The sequence below is a fragment of the Peromyscus maniculatus genome, chromosome 2 (genome assembly GCF_049852395.1).
Source record: "Peromyscus maniculatus bairdii isolate BWxNUB_F1_BW_parent chromosome 2, HU_Pman_BW_mat_3.1, whole genome shotgun sequence".
Classification (NCBI taxonomy): domain Eukaryota; kingdom Metazoa; phylum Chordata; class Mammalia; order Rodentia; family Cricetidae; genus Peromyscus; species Peromyscus maniculatus.
This window is the reverse complement of record NC_134853.1, coordinates 154455263-154475284: the sequence shown is the minus strand read 5'-3', so window position 1 is coordinate 154475284 and position 20022 is coordinate 154455263. Positions and strand designations below refer to the sequence as shown.

Here is a 20022-nt window from a genome sequence, read left to right as displayed (position 1 = left end):
CTGGCATGCTACTGTTAGCAAATGAAGTTTATTGACCTTCAGAGTTATCCTTAATCTCCAAGGTGTGATACATTCTCAATGTTTTTTGAAAAAAGTTACCATACATTACCTTCTGAGGAATCCAACCACATGGCTACAGTTCCTAGGCTTACAATAATGTTTGCCAAGGCTGGCCGTATTGGGCTCTCAATCCCCATTGGCATCAGAAGGGGAGAGTGTTTTACAAAGGCCCAATAGGTCTCTGCCATGTTGGGATTCAGCAGCAGCCATAGGGCGCACACAGCGTTCAGGAACCCAAAGAGGAACTTCATTGTCCTGTGGAAAGACACAAACAGATCCCCGGGCCCACACCAACACCGGATCAGGTCCCCTCCAAGTGCCAGTAGAAAGATCTTTCCATCGCACCAGAGGATGATTTGCAACAGGAGCCCTCCAGGGCTTATCTGCAGCAGATACTCCAGCAGAATCCACCGATAAAAAATTTAAAATATATAAAACAAGGGAAAGAATAGAATGTGGAGAGGAGAGATGAGCCCCTAGCTCCCCCCTTTTTACTTTAGCAATATAAGTTTTTAAGGTACGATGGCAGCGTTCTACTATAGCCTGCCCTTGAGGATTATAAGGAATACCAGTCTTATTAACAATAGAAAAATCTTGGCAGAATTTTGAAAATCCCGTACTACTGTAGGCGGGACCATTATCAGTCTTTATGCATTTTGGCACTCCCATGTAAGCAAAAGCATGAAGACAATGATTCTTTACATCCTTAACCTTTTCCCCTGAATGGACAGAAGCAAAAATTAGAGAAGAATATGTATCAATAGACACATGGACATATTGTAATTTTCCAAAGGAAGGCACGTGTGTGACGTCCATCTGCCACACATGATTAGGTAAAAGTCCTCGAGGATTAACTCCCAAATGAGGAACAGGTAAAAATTCCACACAAATAGGGCATGATTTAACTATCTGAATGGCTTGTTCCCGGGTTATGCCTGTATGATAACGGAGAGATGCAGCATTAAGATGATAACACTGATGCAACTGAGTAGCCTTATCAAAGGCAGAACAGACTAATGTGACAGCCATACGAGTAATGGCGTCAGCCCTCTGATTACCTTCACTTAGAGGTCCAGGCAATTGAGTATGAGCTCTGATGTGGCCCACATAAAGGTTATGTGAGCGAGACCATATAAGTCCTTGCACTTGCAATAAGTATTCATGAATGGAAGAAATGGATGGTATGTAGGCTGTTGTTTCCAAAGGCATAATGGCATGTGCCACATATTGACTATCGGTATAAATATTTACACTCTCATCAGAAAACATTTGTAAAGCAAGCAACAGCGCCTGTACCTCTGCCACCTGGGCAGAAGTGCCCTGGACTTTTATTCTCTTTACTATGTTACCAGAAACCACCACAGCAAAACCACGTCAAGTGCCATCAGTAAATACCACACGGGCCTCAGGAATAGGACTCATTTGTACTATCTTGGGAAATATAACAGGATGCAATTTAAAAAATTGACACACATCATTGGAGGGGTAGTGAGTATCAAACTGACCCTGCATGGAGCATGTCAATATGGCCCAATCATTATCATTAGCTTGCAACCATGCTACTTGAGACTGGGTGTATGGGGTCACCACAATATCTAGCTCCTTACCAAAAGTTTGAACACTGATCTTGATTCCCTTAAATATAATCTGAGCGACAGCCTGTGGATAAGGAGTGATGATTTTTGCTGGAGAAGGTGGGGAATGTACCCATAAAATAGGACCTGTTTGTCAAAACACTCCAGTAGGTGAATGAGTAAAACAAAATATCAAATACAATAAGGGAGAATTAAGATCTATATACTGTACGTGAGCCTGTTCCAGGGCCTCTTGCACACGTTGTAGGGCTACACATCCTTCAGCTGTTAATTTACGGGGAGATGAAGGGTCAGGGTCACCCTTTAAGACATCATACAAGGGGCGAAGCTGACCTGTTGGAATTTTTAAAGTGGGCCGAAGCCATTGAATATCTCCCAGGAAGGTTTGGAAATCATTAAGTGTGCGTAGCTGATCCATACGCAGAGTAATCTTTTGTGGGCGTATGCCCGTGCGTAACAATTCATGACCTAAATAATGATAGGGAAAAGATACCTGTACCTTTTCTGGGGCTATCTGTAAATTAGCCAGGCTAAGAACCTCTTGTAAATTAGAAAAGGCATCAAAAACAAGTTTTTTATCTTTAGCAGCCATTAATATATCATCTATGTAGTGAATTATATAAACACCTGGAAAAGCTTTTCGAACTGGAGCTAGGGCCAAAGACACATAAATTTGACATATAGTAGGGCTATTGGCCATTCCTTGAGGCAATACCACCCACTGATATCTCTGATAAGGTTCCTTAAGATTTTCTGAAGGAACACTGAAAGCAAAGCGAGGACTGTCCTCGGGATGCAAAGGAATGGTGAAGAAACAATCCCTCAAGTCAACCACAATTAAGTGCCAATGCTTAGGAATTGCCACAGGGGCAGGCAAGCCAGGCTGTGTTGCTCCCATGAGAAGCATGGTTTTATTTACAGCTCTAAGATCCTGTAATAGCCTCCATTTTCCTGATTTCCTTTTAATAACAAATATAGGTGAGTTCCAAGGTGAAGTGGAGGGAATGATATGTCCAGCATCTAACTGCTCCTTAACCAATGCATACGCAGCCTCCAATTTTTCCTTAGTAAGGGGCCACTGCTCCACCCATACAGGCTCATCACTTTTCCAAGTGATTTTTATTGGTTGTATTATTGAAGGCTGCTGTGCAGTGACCCCTATGGAAAAGACCCTAATCCTCTAGTATCGCCAGGACCCCTAGTGACACAGTTTTTGTCTGCCGCAGGGAGCGGGTCTCCTTGCAACATTTTCCCTAAGCCTTTGTCCGGTCAGTAGCCCTGACTCTTCAGCATCTGTTGTACAGGCTGTGTAGTAAGCACCGCTCCCATGCCATCCAACACATCCCGTCCCCACAAGTTTACTGGAATGTCAGGTAGCACAAATGGTTGAAAAGTTCCTGCATGACCTTCCTCATCCTTCCAATTTAAAAGTAGCTTGCTCTGTAATGGCGTCTGAGCTGTGCTGATACCTTGTAGGTGAGAGGTAGAATCTTTAAGGGGCCAAGCTTCGGGCCAATGTTTTAAAGAAATAACTGAAGTGTCAGCGCCAGTATCTAAAAGACCCCGAAAACTGTGATCATTAACTTTTAAATTTAGCATGGGTCTTTGTTCTAAGGTGGAAACCCAGCATGTTAGAGGGCCCGTAGAGCCAAATCTACCCTCACCTCTGTGTGGTTTAAGAAAAGGATTATTAGTATGAAAGCGGGGCATCAAAAGCAGTTGTGTTATGCGAGCACCCTGGGGAATAATTGTCACCCCTTTATCAGCCTCAACCATAATTCTAATTTTCCCTTCAGAGTCTTCATCTATCACTCCTGGAATTACTCTAATACCTTACATAAGAGCGCTACTCCTGCCCAGAATCAGTCCTAAAGACCCTGTAGGTAGTGGACCCATAACTCCAGTACCGAGAGCCTGGGGACCCATCTGAGGTGTTAATACTGTTCTGGTGGAGGAGCAGAGGTCCAATCCTGCGCTTCCAGGGGTGCCTCTGATAAGGTCTTGGACAAAAAGGGGTTCCTTCGAGGAACAAACTGGATGGGATGGTGGGAAACTGGGGATGGGACAGGTGTATCCAGGGCTCTATACACCTGGCTTCTGGGGTCCGGAGCGGACCCTGCTGCCTGTTTCCCGACGGCAGTAACATATTTCCCTGAGCATAAACCTTAGATCGGCACTCATTACTCCAGTGATGCCCCTTTTTACATCGCGGGCAAAGTCCCGGTGTCTTTGCCGTTGCTTGGGCTCCAGGACAATTTTTCTTAATATGACCTTGCTGGCCGCATCCAAAACAGGTTTTTGGGCGGTTTCCTCCAGAATTAATCCCCCTCATGGCTGAGGCCATTACCTGTCCCATGATGTGATGCCCATCTATATCTCTACATAGTTTAAGATAATCATTTAAGCTCTTATTTTTATGAGGCCTAATGGCCTCCTTGCAATATTTATTGGCATTTTTAAAGGCCAGTTGCTTTACTTTGGGCATGGCTTGATCAACATCCCCAAACACTCTCCCTGCTAGTTGAAGCAGGCGATCTACAAATTCTGCAAATGGTTCTGACGGCCCTTGAATGACTTTAGATAGTTGTTCACCAGCAGCTTTATTAGGTAGCCCTTTCCATGCTCTGGTAGCGGCCACACTAATCTGTGCATAAACTGCAGGATCATATAAAATCTGTGCTTGTAAAGTGGCATACTGCCCTGTACCCGTGAGCATCTCAAGATTACGAGCCGGGAAGCCTGCAGCAGCATTTCTATTAGCTGTAGTTTGACAATGTTCTTGAAACTCACTCCTCCAAATTAAATAATCCCCCCCAGAGAGAGCAGCGCGACACAACTGCATCCAATCGCTAGGGGTGCAATTTAAGGCAGAAAAAGATTCAAGTATAGCGGTGGTAAAAGGAGCATGGGGCCCATATGACATCACAGCTTCCTTGAGCTGTTTGATGCTTTTAAAATCTAGAGGATTGTGCTCCCTTTGTCTCTGTCCTTGAGCATTTTGAGTCTCTATAACCGGGTAAGCAACTCCCCCCGTCAATCCCTCCATGGGTGCGGAAGGAAGGACTTCCGTGTTGCAAAAGTCAGGGTTATGGGTTGGAGGTCTATCCTTGCGAGAAATCTGTGATTTCCCTCTTAGGCATCTAGCATCCTTTTCTGATCTGACTTCTACATCATCACCCTCTGAAGATGACTCTGCAGAATCGGAAGACGACTCTGCCGAATCAGAAACATCAGAAGTTTGAAGGGTTCTGAGAGCCTCCTCTATCTGAAACTCCTCCAACACAGCTTTAGCTTCATTTAAGTGTTCTTGGACTTCAATATCATCACTAAGCAATGCATCCTTAACCAAGCGCCACAAAGAAAAAGTAGCTAAGGATACGGAATCAGGCCCTTCTTTTTGCAAATATTTCTGTAAGTCAACCTTGACCTGTTCCCAATCTGGTATATTAAATCCTCCGGAGACCAGAAACCAAGGACTAGCATTCTGGAGGATTTGAACAAAATCTTTAGCCGTCTTGCTCTTAATAATAGTGCCTTGCCGCCTCAACAGTCCAATTAATTGTTCCTCGAGGAGTGACTGTGAGCTAGCCGCCGCCATTTCAATCCACTCTTACCTTTAAAATGCCGGCCGGCCTTCCAAGAGTGTCTGTCAGCTGGTCCTTCTTTCTCAGATCTCGGTAGGAACCTCCATTTGTAGCGGTAACGCCTGCATTATCGATACCCGTTCACCATGTCCGAGCAAAGGGCTGCGGATTAAAAATAGAGACAAGAGACAGCGAGTCATTCATCACGATTGGATGTCGAATGCCGTTTATTGAAAGAGGGAAGAAACCTTAAATACAGGCTTACAGCACAAATGGAGGAACCCCCGGAGGGCAGAAGTTCGCTATCAATGGTCTACATTGCAGACCCAATGTTCTACATTCTAGCATCTAAGTAGTTAACGCCCAAAATGCAGGATGCACAAACAAGGAACTTCCCTTAAGCATTCAGAAGGGTGGATACCGGCAGGGAATCTGAATAGGGAGGACATCTGATCAAGGTCAGCAAGCAAGGCCACAGCCACTCACAGTCGGGGGCCAGGGCCCATGGCGCCCACAAGTGACAGCTGCTCATGTCGTGTCTCTGTGGGTGACCAACCAATTGGAGCACATTCATTTTCTTTGCTTACTAAGATGTACCTGGTGTTTCTTGTGAATGGGCCTTCTCACTGGTGAGAAGCCAATGCACCAGTTTCTCACAATGAGGACTTAGTGTTCTTTAGATACCTGTGAGTTGGAAACTTGGGTCACATACATATTTATACCCACCCATAAGTCAATTCACACTCTTCCTTTTTTTTTTTTTTTTTTTTTTTTTTTTGGTTTTTCGAGACAGGGTTTCTCTGTGTAGCTTTGCGCCTCTCCTGGAACTCACTTGGTAGTCCAGGCTGGCCTCGAACTCACAGAGATCCGCCTGGCTCTGCCTCCCGAGTGCTGGGATTAAAGGCGTGCGCCACCACCGCCCAGCCACACTCTTCCTTTTAACCCGTGTCTGCTTTGAGGGCATCTACACTCATGCACACATACCCTGACATAGACACACACACACACACACTGGAAAAAAACAACCCTTTTTTTTAGTGCTGTCTTAGGGCGGTGGGAAAGTACATCTTTTTATTTCAATGTCATCTATTTGCTTATCTGCAGTGCTGCAGACTGAACCAAGGCTTAGTTTATGTTTTATGTCATCAGCTGAGCCATACCCCAGCCCTGGTCTGTTCGTTAGTTTTGAAATGGTGTCCCTTGAAGCTTAAGCTGGCCTTGAACTCACAGTGTTTCTGATGATAACCTTGACCTTGAATTTTTTTTTGTTTTTTTTTTTTTTGAAGAAAGGGTTTCTCTGTGTAGCCCTGGTGGTTGTGGAACTCACTCTGTAGACTTGGCTAGCCTCAAACTCACAGAGATCCACCTGCCCCTGTGCCCTGAGTGCTGGGATAAAAGCCTGTGCCACCAAGCCCGGCCAATCTTGAACAATCTAGAACTCCAACTTCTACCTCCCAAGTGTTAGGATTTCAGTGATCCACCACAGGCTCAGTTTAAAGCTGGGGATAGGAATTGAACCTAGGGCCTTCTCCATGCTAGATAAATACTCAAACAATGATGCTATATCACAGCCTTAAAAGATTTATTTTATGTGCATGAGTGTTTTGACCCGCATCTATGTCTTGTACTACATGTATACCTTTGTACCCTCAGAGGTCAGAAGAAGGCATTGAATCACCTAGAACTGGAGTTGAGGATGGTCATGAGCCATCATATGGGTACTGGGAATTGAACCTGGGCCCTGTGCAAGAACAATGTATTAGTCAGGGTTCTCTAGAGGAACAGAACTAAGAGAACGATAATCAATATCAAAGGGACATTTATTAGAGTGTCTGACAGGCTGTGGTCCAAGTAGTTCATGATGGCTGTCTCTGGATAGAAAGGCCAAGAATTCACAAGTCTACATGTCTCAGCAGTCCCTCTCTAGTGCTGGAGATCTACACTGGAATCCCGGAGAAGTAGTTCTAATAGCCTCGAAGGGACGCTTCGGCAGTAGGATAGATGAACTTGCCAGTGGGAGTGGGGGGTGAGCAGGTGAAATGCAAAGGCCTCCTTCTGCCACGTCCTTTTATGTGGGCTGCTAACAGAAGGTACGACCCAGATTTGGGGTGGGTCTTCCCACCTCACATGATCCAAGCAAGACCACCCCCCATAAGTGTGCCCAGCTGCTTGGGGTTTTGGTGATTACAAATATAGTCAAGTTGGCCACCAAGATTAGCCAACACAAGCCACAAGGGCTCTTCTTAACCACAGAGCCATCTCTTGAGAGACCTCCATCCCGGCTGCATCAGTGTATACTCCCACGACAGAATAAGGGTTTCCCTGGTTCCTGACCTGCCATTGCTGCCATTTGTTTCCTTGTCGTCTTTGTTTGTTTTGAGACAGGGTCTCACTATGTAACCTTGGTTAGCCTGCAGCTCCCTATGCAGACCAGACTGGCCTCAAACTCAGTTTGCCTCTGCCTCCCAAGTGTTGGGATTAAAAGTAAACTACACCCCACCACACCCTCTCTCTTTCTTTTAACACTGTAGCCCTGGATGATCTGGAACTTTCTATGTAGACCAGGCTTGCGTAGAATTTACAGAGGTTGCCTGCCTCTGTCTCCTCAGGGCTGAAATTAAAAGCCTGTGCCACCACTCCTGGTCCTTCATTTGTAGTCTGTGGGAGTCTGTGGGAGTCCAGCTCTGACCTATTGAAGAGACAATAAGAAAGACAGAGACACAGGATAGCTTTGGGAGGGCCCTGGGTCAATCCCTAGTCACCCAGTCCTTTATTCCAAAGGGCTCTTTATACAATGCCAAGGGGTTAGGCAAAAGACCTCCCCTTATCAAGATCAAAGTACGCTGGGTGGCGGTGGCGGCAGGCCTTTAATCCCAGCACTCGGGAGGCAGAGGCAGGCGGATATCTGTGAGTTCGAGGCCAGCCTGGGCTACCAAGTGAGTTCCAGGAAAGGCGCAAAGCTACACAAAGAAACCCTGTCTCAAAAAAAAAAAAAAAAAGATCAAAGTACAACGTGCAGCCAAGTGTAGACCCTTTAAAACAAGCCCAGATTCTCTGACATTGAGTAAGGTCTCACCAGGAAGCCTCTGTGAGCTACCACAGTATTCTTGATGATAGCCATTCTGACTAGTATGAGATGAAATCTCCAAGTAGTTTTGTTTTGTTTTCCGAGACAGGGTTTCTCTGTGTAGCCCCCAGTGGTCTGGATTTCACTCTCTAGACCAGGATGGCCTCGAACTCAGAGATCTATCTGCCTCTGCCTCCCAAGTGCTAGGATTAAAGGTGTTCGAACCACCATGTTCAGCTTCTAAGTAATTTTTTTTGTTTGTTTTTGTTTTGTTTTGTTTTGTTTTTTTGAGACAGGGTTTCTCTGTGTAGCTTTGCACCTTTCCTGGAACTCATTGGTAGTCCAGGCTGGCCTCGAACTCACAGAGATCCGCCTGGCTCTGCCTCCCGAGTGCTGGGATTAAAGGCGTGCATCACCACCGCCTGGCCTAAGTAGTTTTAATTTGCATCTTCTCGATGGCCAAGGATGCCCAACACTGTTTAAAATACTTATTGGCTGTTTATATTTCTTGAGAACTGTCTGTTCAACTCATTGGTCCATTTACTGATTGTCAGGTTGTTGTGTGTGTTTCCCACTGAGGGAAAAAAATGTAAATTGTTTGTTTTGTGAGCGTGTGCATGGTGTGCAGGGTAGGGTGAAGTGAGTGTGCTTCCATGCATGTGTGGAGGTCAGAGGACAACTTTGTGGAGTCCATTTTGTCCTTCCATCTTTATGTAGGTTCTGAGGATCAAACTGAGGTAGCCAGGCTTGTGGTAAGACTTTTATGGGGAGAGCCACATTGCCAACCTGGTTTTATTATTGTTGGTTTTGGTTTTTTGAGACAGAGTTTCTCTGTGTAACAGCTCTGACTTTCCTGGAACTGACTTTGTAGACAAGGCTGGCCTCAAACTCAGAGATTCACCTTTCTCTGCCTCCCGAGTGCTGGGATTAAAGGCGTGTGCCACCACCGCCCGGCCTTGTATGTGTGTTTAATTCTGTACATATCTAGACGTTAAGCCCCTATCTGAAGCATAGCTGGCCATCGTTTCCTTCTGTGGTGTGTCTATCCTATCTACTAGTTCCTTGCTTTGCGTAGTCCCACTGGTCAATTCTTAGCGTCGTTACCTGCACTATTAGGGTTTTTATTCAAAAAGTTCTTGGCCACATCTCTATCTTGGAGTGTCTTAACTCCTTGCCTATGGAGGGCCTGGGGTGTTCTCCTTCCCAGGACAGTGACAGTTTTCTTGGAAGCCGTTCTTATAATTTAGTTTGCTGCAATTAACTACATTGGGTGCAAAATGAGTGCGAAAGGACATCAGTGCCTCGGGACTGTTCCACAGGGCAGCTTCCTGGGAGCCAGCCAGATCTGTGGAGACGGGCTTTGCTGTTCCCCACAGGGTCCTCTCCGACCTCTTCTCTAGTCAGCTTGGCGGCCTCATCCCCCACTGCAAGCCCTTCTACTTCCTGTCTGGGGTTCCCAGCCTGGCCGTCTCAACCCAACATTCACTTTAGCTGACACAGTTTTCACTGTCACAGAGGCAGGAGGATCAGCAGTTTGAGACGGTATCTCGGGAATCTCAAACAGGGGGGTTAGAGAGATGTTTCAGCTCTCAGAGCACATACTGTTCTTGCAGAGGGCCCAGGTTCAGTTCCCAGCACCCATACTGGGCAGCTCACACCTGCCTGTGACTCCAGCTCCGAGGATCTGACCGCCTGTCTGTCCTCCACAGGCACCTGCCCTCAAGTGCTTGCACCCCCACAGAGACACACCCATACTTAACAATCAAATAAGAAATCCACAAAAACCCTGAACAACATTCCCAAACAAATAGACAACACCAGCAAAAACCCAACCCCCACCCCAAACCTGAATAATCCAATCCCCTGACATTTTCAAAAGGTTTGTGAGGAATTTAGCCGGGCGTGGCGGTTTACGCCTTTAATCCCAGCACTCCAGAGGCAGGAGAATTTCTAAGTTTGAGGCCAACCTGGTCAACAGAGCAAGTTCCAGAACAACAGGGATACCAAGAGAAACCCTGTCTCAGAAAAAAAAAAATGATTTCCAACATCAACCTCTGACCTCCTCCACATGCATATATGTGCACCTGTATACACACTTGAACCCACATAGATGTGAACACACATACACATGACACATGTATCCCTCAACAAGCACATGAAAAGAAGAAAAGTTAAACATATACACATATATATACTTATTATATAATTACATGATCTTACTTATTTACCCAATCGAAGAGCATAATCGGATTGTGTACCACCTGTGTTGGTTAATACTGACTGTCAACTTCCCAGGACCCGGAGGATTCTCTAGATTAGGTTACCTGAGGTGGGAAGACCCTCCCACTGTGAGGGTTTCATGGGTTGAGATCCAGGACTGAAGAAAAAAGAAAAAGCAATCATCAGAAGCTCTTGGCTTCCTTTCAGTGAACGTGATATAAGCCGCTGTTTCCAGCTCCTGCCGCCATGACTCCCTGTTGTATGATATTTTGTTTGTGTTCTGACAAATAAAGCTTGCCTGGAGCTCAGAGGGTGGAGCTAGCCACGAGTTAATCCTAGAAGCCAGGCAGTGGTGGCTCTACCCCCCCCCCCCCACGGGGTTTGTGTAGCTTTGCGCCTTTCCTGGAACTCACTCTGTAGCCCAGGCTGGCCTCAAACTCAGAGGTCTGCCTGGCCCTGCCTCCTGAGTGCTGAGATCAAAGGCGTGCACTACCACCACCCAGCGGCTCACACTTTTGATCCCAGCACATGGGAGGCTCAAACCTTTAATCCCAGCGCTAGGGAGGTGAAGACAGGAATATAAGAGGGGTAGAAACAGGATCTCGCCCATTCAGTCTGAGGATTTGCCCAGACAAGATTGACCCATTCGGTCAGAGAATCCAGGGATGGAAGAAGTGACTGGCTGCTCCTTAGATTCCCTGATCTTTCAGCTTTACCCCAATATCTGACTCCGGGTTCTTAGGATCGAGCTCCATCTCCCCAGCATGGTGGACTGCACCCTCAAACTGTACGCCAGAAGCAACTCTCTTTCCTCTGAATGGCTTTTGTCAGGGTATCTGGTCACGGGAAAAGTGACTAAGACAACACCCAACACCAGGGTGTAGTTTACACAGATTATGACATCAGCTGTGCTCTCTGGATGTGTTCAGTCGTATGCGGCGGCCTCAAACATGGCAGACAGCTCATCAATGAGTAGTTAGATACTTTATAACGAGAACAGAAAGCACTGAGCGATAAATTTGGATTTCATGATTGGAAGGTTCCTGGGAGATTACCTAATTCAATTTCCTCACTTTCCCAATGAGGAAAACTGAACTGTAGTTGGGGACAGAAACTTGTCTCGATCTGGGTAGGACCGTGACAAGAGCCATATCTACAGGCTCTTTTTTTTTTTTTTTTTTTTTTTTTTTTTTGTTTGTTTGTTTGTTTGTTTGCTTTATTCGAGACAGGGTTTCTCTGTGTAGTTTTGTGCCTTTCCTGGAACTCGCTTTGGAGACCAGGTTGGCCTCGAACTCACAGAGATCCACCTGCCTCTGCCTCCCGAGTGCTGGGATTAAAGGCGTGTACCACCACTGCCTGGCTCATTTCTACTTTTTAAAAGGTAGAGTTTTGCCATATAAACTAGATTGGGCTAGAATCTGAGGCAATCCTGTCTCTGCCCACCAAGTTTTGATACTATAGGTTTGTGCCACCAAGCCTGGCTTCTTTTCTGCAAGACTGGGATTCAAATCGAGAGACTTGTATATTAATCATCTCTTAAAAACTCTAAGGCTGGCCGGGCAATGGTGGCACATCCCATCACTCGGGAGTCAGAGCCAGGCAGATCTCTGTGAGTTTGAGGCTAGCCTGGACTACAGAGTGAGTTTCAGGAAAGGCGCAAAGCTACATAGAGAAATCCCTGTCTCAAAACAAACAAACAAACAAACAAACAAACAAAACCCTCTAAAAAGCGAGGTGACTCATACCTGTAATCCTAGCATTTGGAAGGTGGGGGTAGGATGCTCAGGACCATTCGCTGCTACATAGAGAGTGTGAGTCCAGCCTGGGCTACATGAGACCACACCTTAGGACACCAAACCAAATCTAAACCAACATCGCTACAGAAAAGGAATATTTATGGCTATTTCACTTACTCTATCCTTTGCCATGACCAGTCCCAGGACAGCTAATCAGAAAATTATTGTTTGGGGTCTTTAAAGTTTTCTGGCCACCCGTCCTAGCTTTTCTTAGGGTGAACAATTGTCATCCAGCAGCCCCCCTGGAAAGCATTTTTTCTGTTGCTGTCTTGATATTGGCTGGCAAGCCCCACTGATCACTAACCACCTCAGCCTGCCAGCGGCTAGCTTGGTCATAATCTGCAAACAGTGTCTCTGAGGGCCAGCTGAACTTGGAAGTTCTGATGGTGAATCGAGATATTGAATTAGATCATTCAGAATCAGATAGCCTGCGTGGGCACTAAGGGAGACTACCGGAAGCAGAGGTTGGGCAGTTAGTATCTTGGGCTTCAAATGAATAGCCCGCTGTGTACTGCCAATTCATTTCCCCGACTTCCACAGCCAGCCAGTCATCAATAAAGGGAGGCGTAGGAGACATTATCCCCAGGGTGCTGTGAGGTAGCCAGGAAAAAGCAAACCCAGGGAGCCTGGATAGTTCTGGAGGGCTTGTGCCTTTAGGATAGGGCTGTGTGGAAGACCTGAACTGGAGCCAGGCCTTGAATAATGAGTCACTGTGGGGCTCGGGAGTGAAACTGAAAAGCTTGGAGGGAGGGGCAGACAAGGTGTGTTAGGGAAGGGAACTCTAAATCAGTGTGGTTTCCACAGTGAGGAGCGTGGCATGCGTCCCTGGTGCTGGACTAAACAACCGGACTCAGAAGAACTTGGGGAGGAAAGGGTTTATTTCAGTTTCCAGGTTACAGTCCATCCTGGACGAAAGCCAAGGCAGGAATCTGGAGGGAGGAAGTGAAGACTATGGAGGAACAGTGCCTACCGGCTTGTTTCCTCTGACTGGAGCTCAGCCAGCTTTCTAAACAGCCCAGACCCTCCCCCACCCCCCCATCCCCCCATCCCCCCACCTCCCACCGCCCAGGGGGCACCTCCCACAGTGGTCCTGGCCCTTGCATATCAATTAGCAATCAAGAAAATGCCCCCCCCACACACACACACACCCACAGGCTAGTCTGATCCAGGCAGTTCCTCAACTGAGGCTCCCTCAGATTGACTCTGGGTTCAGCTGAAGCTAACAGAGGTAACAGAAGGGCATTGGGTCTAGTTTAGTAAGGCCTTAGATCTGAAGCCATGTTAGTCAGACTTCCACTACTGTTAAAATACATGAGATAACTAATTTATGAGGAGAAAAGGAAAAAAAAAATGGGACAGACTCTCACTATGCAGCTCTGGCTGGTCTGGAACTCACACAGATCTGCCTGCGTCTCCCTCCTGAGTGCTAGGATTAAAAGCATGTGCCACTACACCATCAAGAAAAAAAAAAAACTAGCTGGGTAGTGGTGGCGCACGCCTTTAATCTCAGCACTTGGGAGGCAGGGGCAGGAAGATCTCAGTGAGTTTGAGGTCAGCCTCGTCTACAGAGCAAGTTCCAGGACAGCCAGAGAAACCCTGTCTCGAAAACTACCACCCCACCCCCCCAAAAAAAAGAAAGAAAAGAAACAAAAGAAAAAATTTAAAATATATTTATTTTATTTATTTATGAATGTCTGTTATCTGTGGGAGCATGTGTACATATATGTGTACCAGTGCACATGTATGAAAATGTATGGAGGCCAGCAAAGGTGTCAGCTCTCCAACAGCTGGAATGTCAGGAGCTGGCAATATGGCCCTCTGTCACAGGAGTTCTGGCATTTGACCTCTGGTCCTCATGGTTTTGTAGCACGTGATCAGAAGAACAGAACAGTCATCTCCATCCCTGGTTTTTGTTGTTTGGAGATTAGGGTCTCATGTACTTCAGGCTGACCTATAACTCACTTAGTGGACAAGGATAACTTTGAACTTCTGCTCGCCCTGCCTTTATCTTCTAAACGTCACCTATGACCCTTGGAAAACACAGATATTTACATTAGGATTCATAACAGTAGCAAAATCATACTTATGAAGTAGAAATGAAATAATTGTGTGGCCGGGGGTTACCACATCGAAGGATTGTATTAAAGGGTCACAGTGTTAGGAGGGTTGAGAACCACTGCTCTCAAGATGCTGGGATAGCAAGTGTGTGCCACCTCTCCACACGACAAATACTTGCTTTTGGTCCAAGGCTCAGACCATGGTTGCTTAGCTCTTTTGCTCTGGATCTGGGATGGGGAAGTGCATGGTGCCTGGCATACACCGGAGGAAGCTGCTCACTTCCTGCAGCCAGGGGGCAAAGAGAGCAGGAGCGGTCCCAATATCCCCTTCAAGGGCATGCCCTCCATCACTTAATTTCCAGTCAAGCTCCACCTCTTAAAAATTCCACCACACTGGCTACGGTGGCATGTAAATCCCAGTGCTCTGGAGGCACAGGTAGGCAGGATCCCTGTGAATTTGAGGCCTTGGGTGGTTTGCAGAGTGAGTTCCACACTAGCCATGACTGTACAGTGAGACTCTATCTTAAAAAATAAGAAAGAGCCGGGTGGTGGTGGCGCACGCCTTTAATCCCAGCACTCGGGAGGCAGAGCCAGGCGGATCGCTGTGAGTTCGAGGCCAGCCTGGGCTACCAAGTGAGCTCCAGGAAAGGCGCAAAGCTACACAGAGAAACCCTGTCTCGAAAAACAAAACAAAAAAACAAAAATAAGAAAGAAGAAAGAAGAAAGGAAAGAAGGAAGGAAGGAAGAGAGAGAGAGAAAGAGAGAGAGAAAGAGAGAGAGAGAGAGAGAGAGAGAGAGAGAGAGAGAGAGAGAGAGAGAGAGAGAGAGAGAGAGAGAAAGTTAGTTCCATCTACTTCCAACAGGCTGGAGACCAAGGCTTCAACCACACCTTTGGGGGACGCTGACCTCAGCAGCTTTTGTCTTTGAAGATAAAAGGGATTCATGAAAGGCTCCTGAGAAAGAACGTTAAAAGTGGTTTCAAACCCTCATTGCCCCTTGCGTCAGCATCTTCTCACACTTGCCTGAGTTCGCACAGGGAGGCCTGTGCATTGCCTCCTACCTGCTAATCACCCTTGGGGCCACCTCCTCCCGTGGTGCCCAGGACATCAAGAAGATTCTAGACAGCGTGGGCATAGACCAACTCAACAAGGCCATCAGTGAGCTGAATGAAAGACACATTGACGAGGTCAGGGCCCAGGAGGTTGGGAAGCTGGCCAGTGGGGCTGCTGGTGGGGCTGCTGGTGGGGCTGCTGGTAGGGCTGCGGCTGACTTCTGCTCCCTCTGCCGACGCAGCTCCTGCAGCGGCTCTGCCCTGCTGCAAGCGGAGGCGAAGAAAAACAAGACGGAAGAGGAGTCTGAGGAGTCAGACGAGGACATGGCATTTGGCTGGTTTAATGACATTCCTGCTCCTGTGCAAATAAGGCCTTTTAATATAGCTTGAAAAAAGAAAAGAATGCTATGAAGACAGTATGGTGCCCGACTCCAGTGTATCTTTGAATTTTAGACCATCCAGACGGAAGTGCGGTTGGGCCAAGAGCGGGGGCTGTAGCTACTTTTCTGACAAAAGCAACTCACAGAAGGAAGGGTTCATTTTGATTAATAGTTCTTTTTCTTTTTCTATTTTTAAATTTACTTTATGTGAATGGTTATTTTGTCAGTTTGTATGTCTGTGCAACATATACACGCCTGGTGCGCTGAGAGCCCAGAAGAGGATGTCTGATCTCCTGGGACTGGAGTTACAGGTGGTTTGAGAGCCACCATATGGGTGCTGGGAATTGAACCCAGATCCTCTGGAAGAACAGTCAGTTGTAGGCACACTTTTCTTTCCCACCCGCTAGTTCCCAAATAACCGACCTGGAGACTTAATATTATATACAAATGCTTGGCCTATAGTGCAGGCTTATTACTAACTAGCACTTACAACTTAAATTAACCCATTTTCATTAATCTATGTGCTGCCATGTGACTCGTGGCTTTACCTGTCCTTCAGCATGTCTTGCTCCCTCTGCATTTCCTGGCAACTCTTCTGACTCCGCCCTCCATCTTCCCAGCATCCTCATACTCTGGCTCTCCTGCCCAATCTCTCCTGCCCAGCTATAGGCCACTCAGCTCTTTATTAACCAACGAGAGTGATACATATTTACAGTGTGCAAAGATTGTTCCACAACAGTCAGTGCTCTGGACCACTGAGCCATCTCTCCAGCCCATATTTGGCTCAGAGTTCTAAGCAATTTAGTCTATCATGGTGGGAAAGGCATGTAGGCAGGAACATGAGGTTACGCATTGTCATACAATGTGGGTGACATTGTATCCACAATCAGGAAGCAGAGAGAGATAATCGCTGGTATTAGTCTCCAACCCCAGCTCATGGCAAGGTGCCATCACATTTAGAGTAGATCTTTGCTGTCAGCTGAACCTTTCTGGAGGAACCTCCACAATCACATCCAGTTGTCTGTTTCCATGGTGATTCTATATGTTCAGTTAAGCTGACAAAAAAGATGGATTGTCATGAGGACTTATCACTCAATGATAAACACGAGATAGAGTCTACTTTCTCCCTTAAAAAATTTTGGGGGCTGGAAAGATGGCTCAGTGGTTAATAGCACTTGTTATTCCTGCAGGAGACCTGGGTTCAATCCCAGCACCTGTCTGACAGCTCACAACCACCTGTAACTCCAGTTCCCGGAGATCTGATGCCCTTATTGGACCTCTGTGGGTACAAATGTGTACCTCTGTGGGTACATACACATATGCATCAAATAAAAATAAATATGTAAACAACAACAACAACAACAACAACAATCCATCCTTTTTCTTCAGTGCTGGATAGAACCAAGATCTTCTCTGTGTTAAGCATATGCTTGATCACTGCCCTCCAGCCCCAGCCTTCAAAGATGAATTTCGTTTCTCATTTTTGGCAGGGAGAGAATGGATCTTTGTGTGAGGGATTTCTGCCTCCTTTTGTGGGTTGTTACAGTTGTAATAAGAAGTATCTGTAGATTAATGAGGTCGAACACTGGGCTGAGCACAGGAACAGATCACTCTGGTCATTTGTCTGCTGCTCTCCGCCCTACCTGTCCACCTCCTCACTCCGCTGTGCATCGGAGAAAGACAAACGGTATTTTCCTAGCTCTTGCCTGGCTGCCTTCTACTTAGAGTCTGCTGACAAGAAGCATAGGTATGATATATATTTTAAAGGAAGCTGATTCTCTTCTGGCTTCTGGATTCTAGTGGTATCTTCGGTAGCAGTGGGAAATGACAGTAACAGTGTTGCCTCTCAAGGTGGTGAGGGAGACCAGCTCCCACTTTTCCCCCCAGGGTACTCTTGAGGAGGGAGAAGTGAGAAATATTTAGATAAAAATATAGAGGAGAAAGAGAGTTAGAAACATAGGATAGCCTCAGGAGGGCCTGGATCAAAACCCACTGGCTCCTCCTGTCTCTGCTAAAGGGCTTTTAAGGGAATGCCAAGGGTTGGAGCAAAAGACCTCCCCCAGCACAACCAAGTGCAGACCACACCTGGTAACCATGCACGTGGTCAAGCCATCCCCTAATGCAGCGCTGCTGGGTAAAGCAAGCTCAGGTCTCACTAGGAAACCTCCGTGGGCTCCCACAGGGAGGTGTCTGCAGGACTAAGAGCAATGGCTTGGAAGTATAGAACTTGGTAGTTTCTGCCAACACAAGCTTTAGGGACCATGTGCCTTTGAGCTTTGGGTGACTGCCTTCCTTCTGCACCCCAGCATTGAGGTTTTGTAAGTACTAACCTCCGAGTAGTCCTGAAAGAAGGAAGCAACAGAAGGGAGGAGGATTCGCCTTGGCTCATAGTTTGAGGAGATACAGTTCACTATGGCAGGATGGTTGCCTTAATCAGTGTTCTATTGCTGTGAAGAGACACCATGGCAACTCTAAGAAAGAAAGCATTTAATTGGGGCTTGCTTATGGTTTCTGAGGTTTAGCCCAAAATCATCAAGTTAGAGAGCATGGTGACACATAGGCAGACATGGTGTTGGAGAAGTGGCAGACATGGTGTTGGAGAAGTAGCTGACAGTTCTACATCCAGATCCACAGGCAGCAGAGAGAGTGACCCTGGGCCTCTTTGAAACCTCAAAGCCCACCCCCAATGATACACTTCCTCAAACAAGGCCACACCTCCTAATCCTTCTCAAGTAGTGCCACTCCTGAATGACTAAGCATTCAAATATATGAGTCTATAGGGACCATTCTATTCAAACTACTACAATGGTGGTGGGAATCACAGAGGAAGTAGTTCTTCACTGTGGTGGCGGGAACCTGCTCCAATCTGGATTAGTCTGGAAGCAGGGAGAGGGCTAGAAGCTTGGCCTTGGCTGGTCTATAAACCAGAAGGCCTGCTTCTCAGTATCTCATTTCCTTCAGTTAGGCCCCAACTAAGGTTCTGTAAACAGTGCCACCTGCTGGAGACCAAATGTTCACAGATAAGTGGTGGGGGACAATTCATATTCAACCTATAACACTTAATACAGTCAGTTCCAGTTTATTATACTCTCTGCTTTTTTGTTTTGTTTTGTTTGAGACAGGTTTTCTCTGTGTAGACTTGGCTATCCTGGAACTCACTCTGTAGACCAGGTTGGCCTTGAACTCAGAGATCTGCCTTCTTCTGCCTCCCAGAGCTGAGATTAAAGGCATGAGCCACCACCACCTGGCCTGTGAGGAATTTTCATTTGAATAGTTTACAGAGACTTGAAAGGTTTAATCCTGAGCTGATTGTAGTAGGATCACATGCCTATGATCCCTAATAGGCTTTCTGCCCACCTACCACCATAATAAGTTTCTCCACCTATGAAGTTAGCCAAATCAAGCTGAATTGAAAAAGTGTAACAAGAGGTATATTGAGCAGAGAACAAGACCAGAGAAGTCAGGCGCCAAGACTAAGGCAGGGAGGTTTTATAGACTGATGGTGAGGGGTGATGATGTGAGGTTTTATAGACTGATGGTGAGGAGTGATGATGTGACTGCCACAAACAGGTTTGTGCCCAAGTATGGTCAAAAGCTGAGCACTTAGGCTGACACTTGGGCAGCTGGCGGCATCAGCGGGGAAAGTTGGAACAGTTGCCAAGAATGCAGAACTGGGCAGAGCGGGAGGGAGGGAGAGATTGAGAGATTGAGAGGGGGGGGGATGGGGCTTCTGAAGCAATATAAGGGGGAGCCAGAGTCTCCAACGGAACAGTCCCAAAACTGAGAAGGCTGGGGCAGGAGGATTTCCATGAGTTTGAGGCCATCATAGGCCACAAAACAAGTAAGGATTACATCAGTCAGCATTGCATAGCAAGATTCCGTCTTAGAAAACAAAGTACAGCTGTGGCTGTAGCTCAGTTGGTAGAGTTCTTGCCTAGCATGCATGAAGCCCTGGGTTTGGTCCCCAGCACTGCATTGACTGGGCGTGGTGGTGCAGATCTGTGATCCCAACCCTTGGTGGTGGAGAGAGGGATCAAGAAGATGAGAAATTCAAGATCATCCTCAGCTATATAGTGAGTATGAGGCCAGCCTGGGAAACATGAAACCCTGTCATGGCTGCCGTACAGGCTTACCTAAGTTCCATCACCAGCATGGCTAAACAAATAATTGAATATGATTTTTAAAAACTTTAAAAAAATGATTTATGTATAA

At 46.6% G+C, this 20022-nt stretch overlaps 1 protein-coding gene across 1 annotated transcript; it reads left to right on the top strand.

The window, feature by feature from the left end:
- Positions 1 to 15349: 15349 nt before the first annotated feature.
- Positions 15350 to 15892, top strand: LOC102904209 (large ribosomal subunit protein P2-like; the record flags this gene model as incomplete). Its single annotated transcript, XM_076563623.1, has 1 exon — positions 15350 to 15892. A coding segment is annotated over one exon (471 nt), but the record flags the coding sequence as incomplete, so codon positions are not given.
- Positions 15893 to 20022: the final 4130 nt, after the last annotated feature.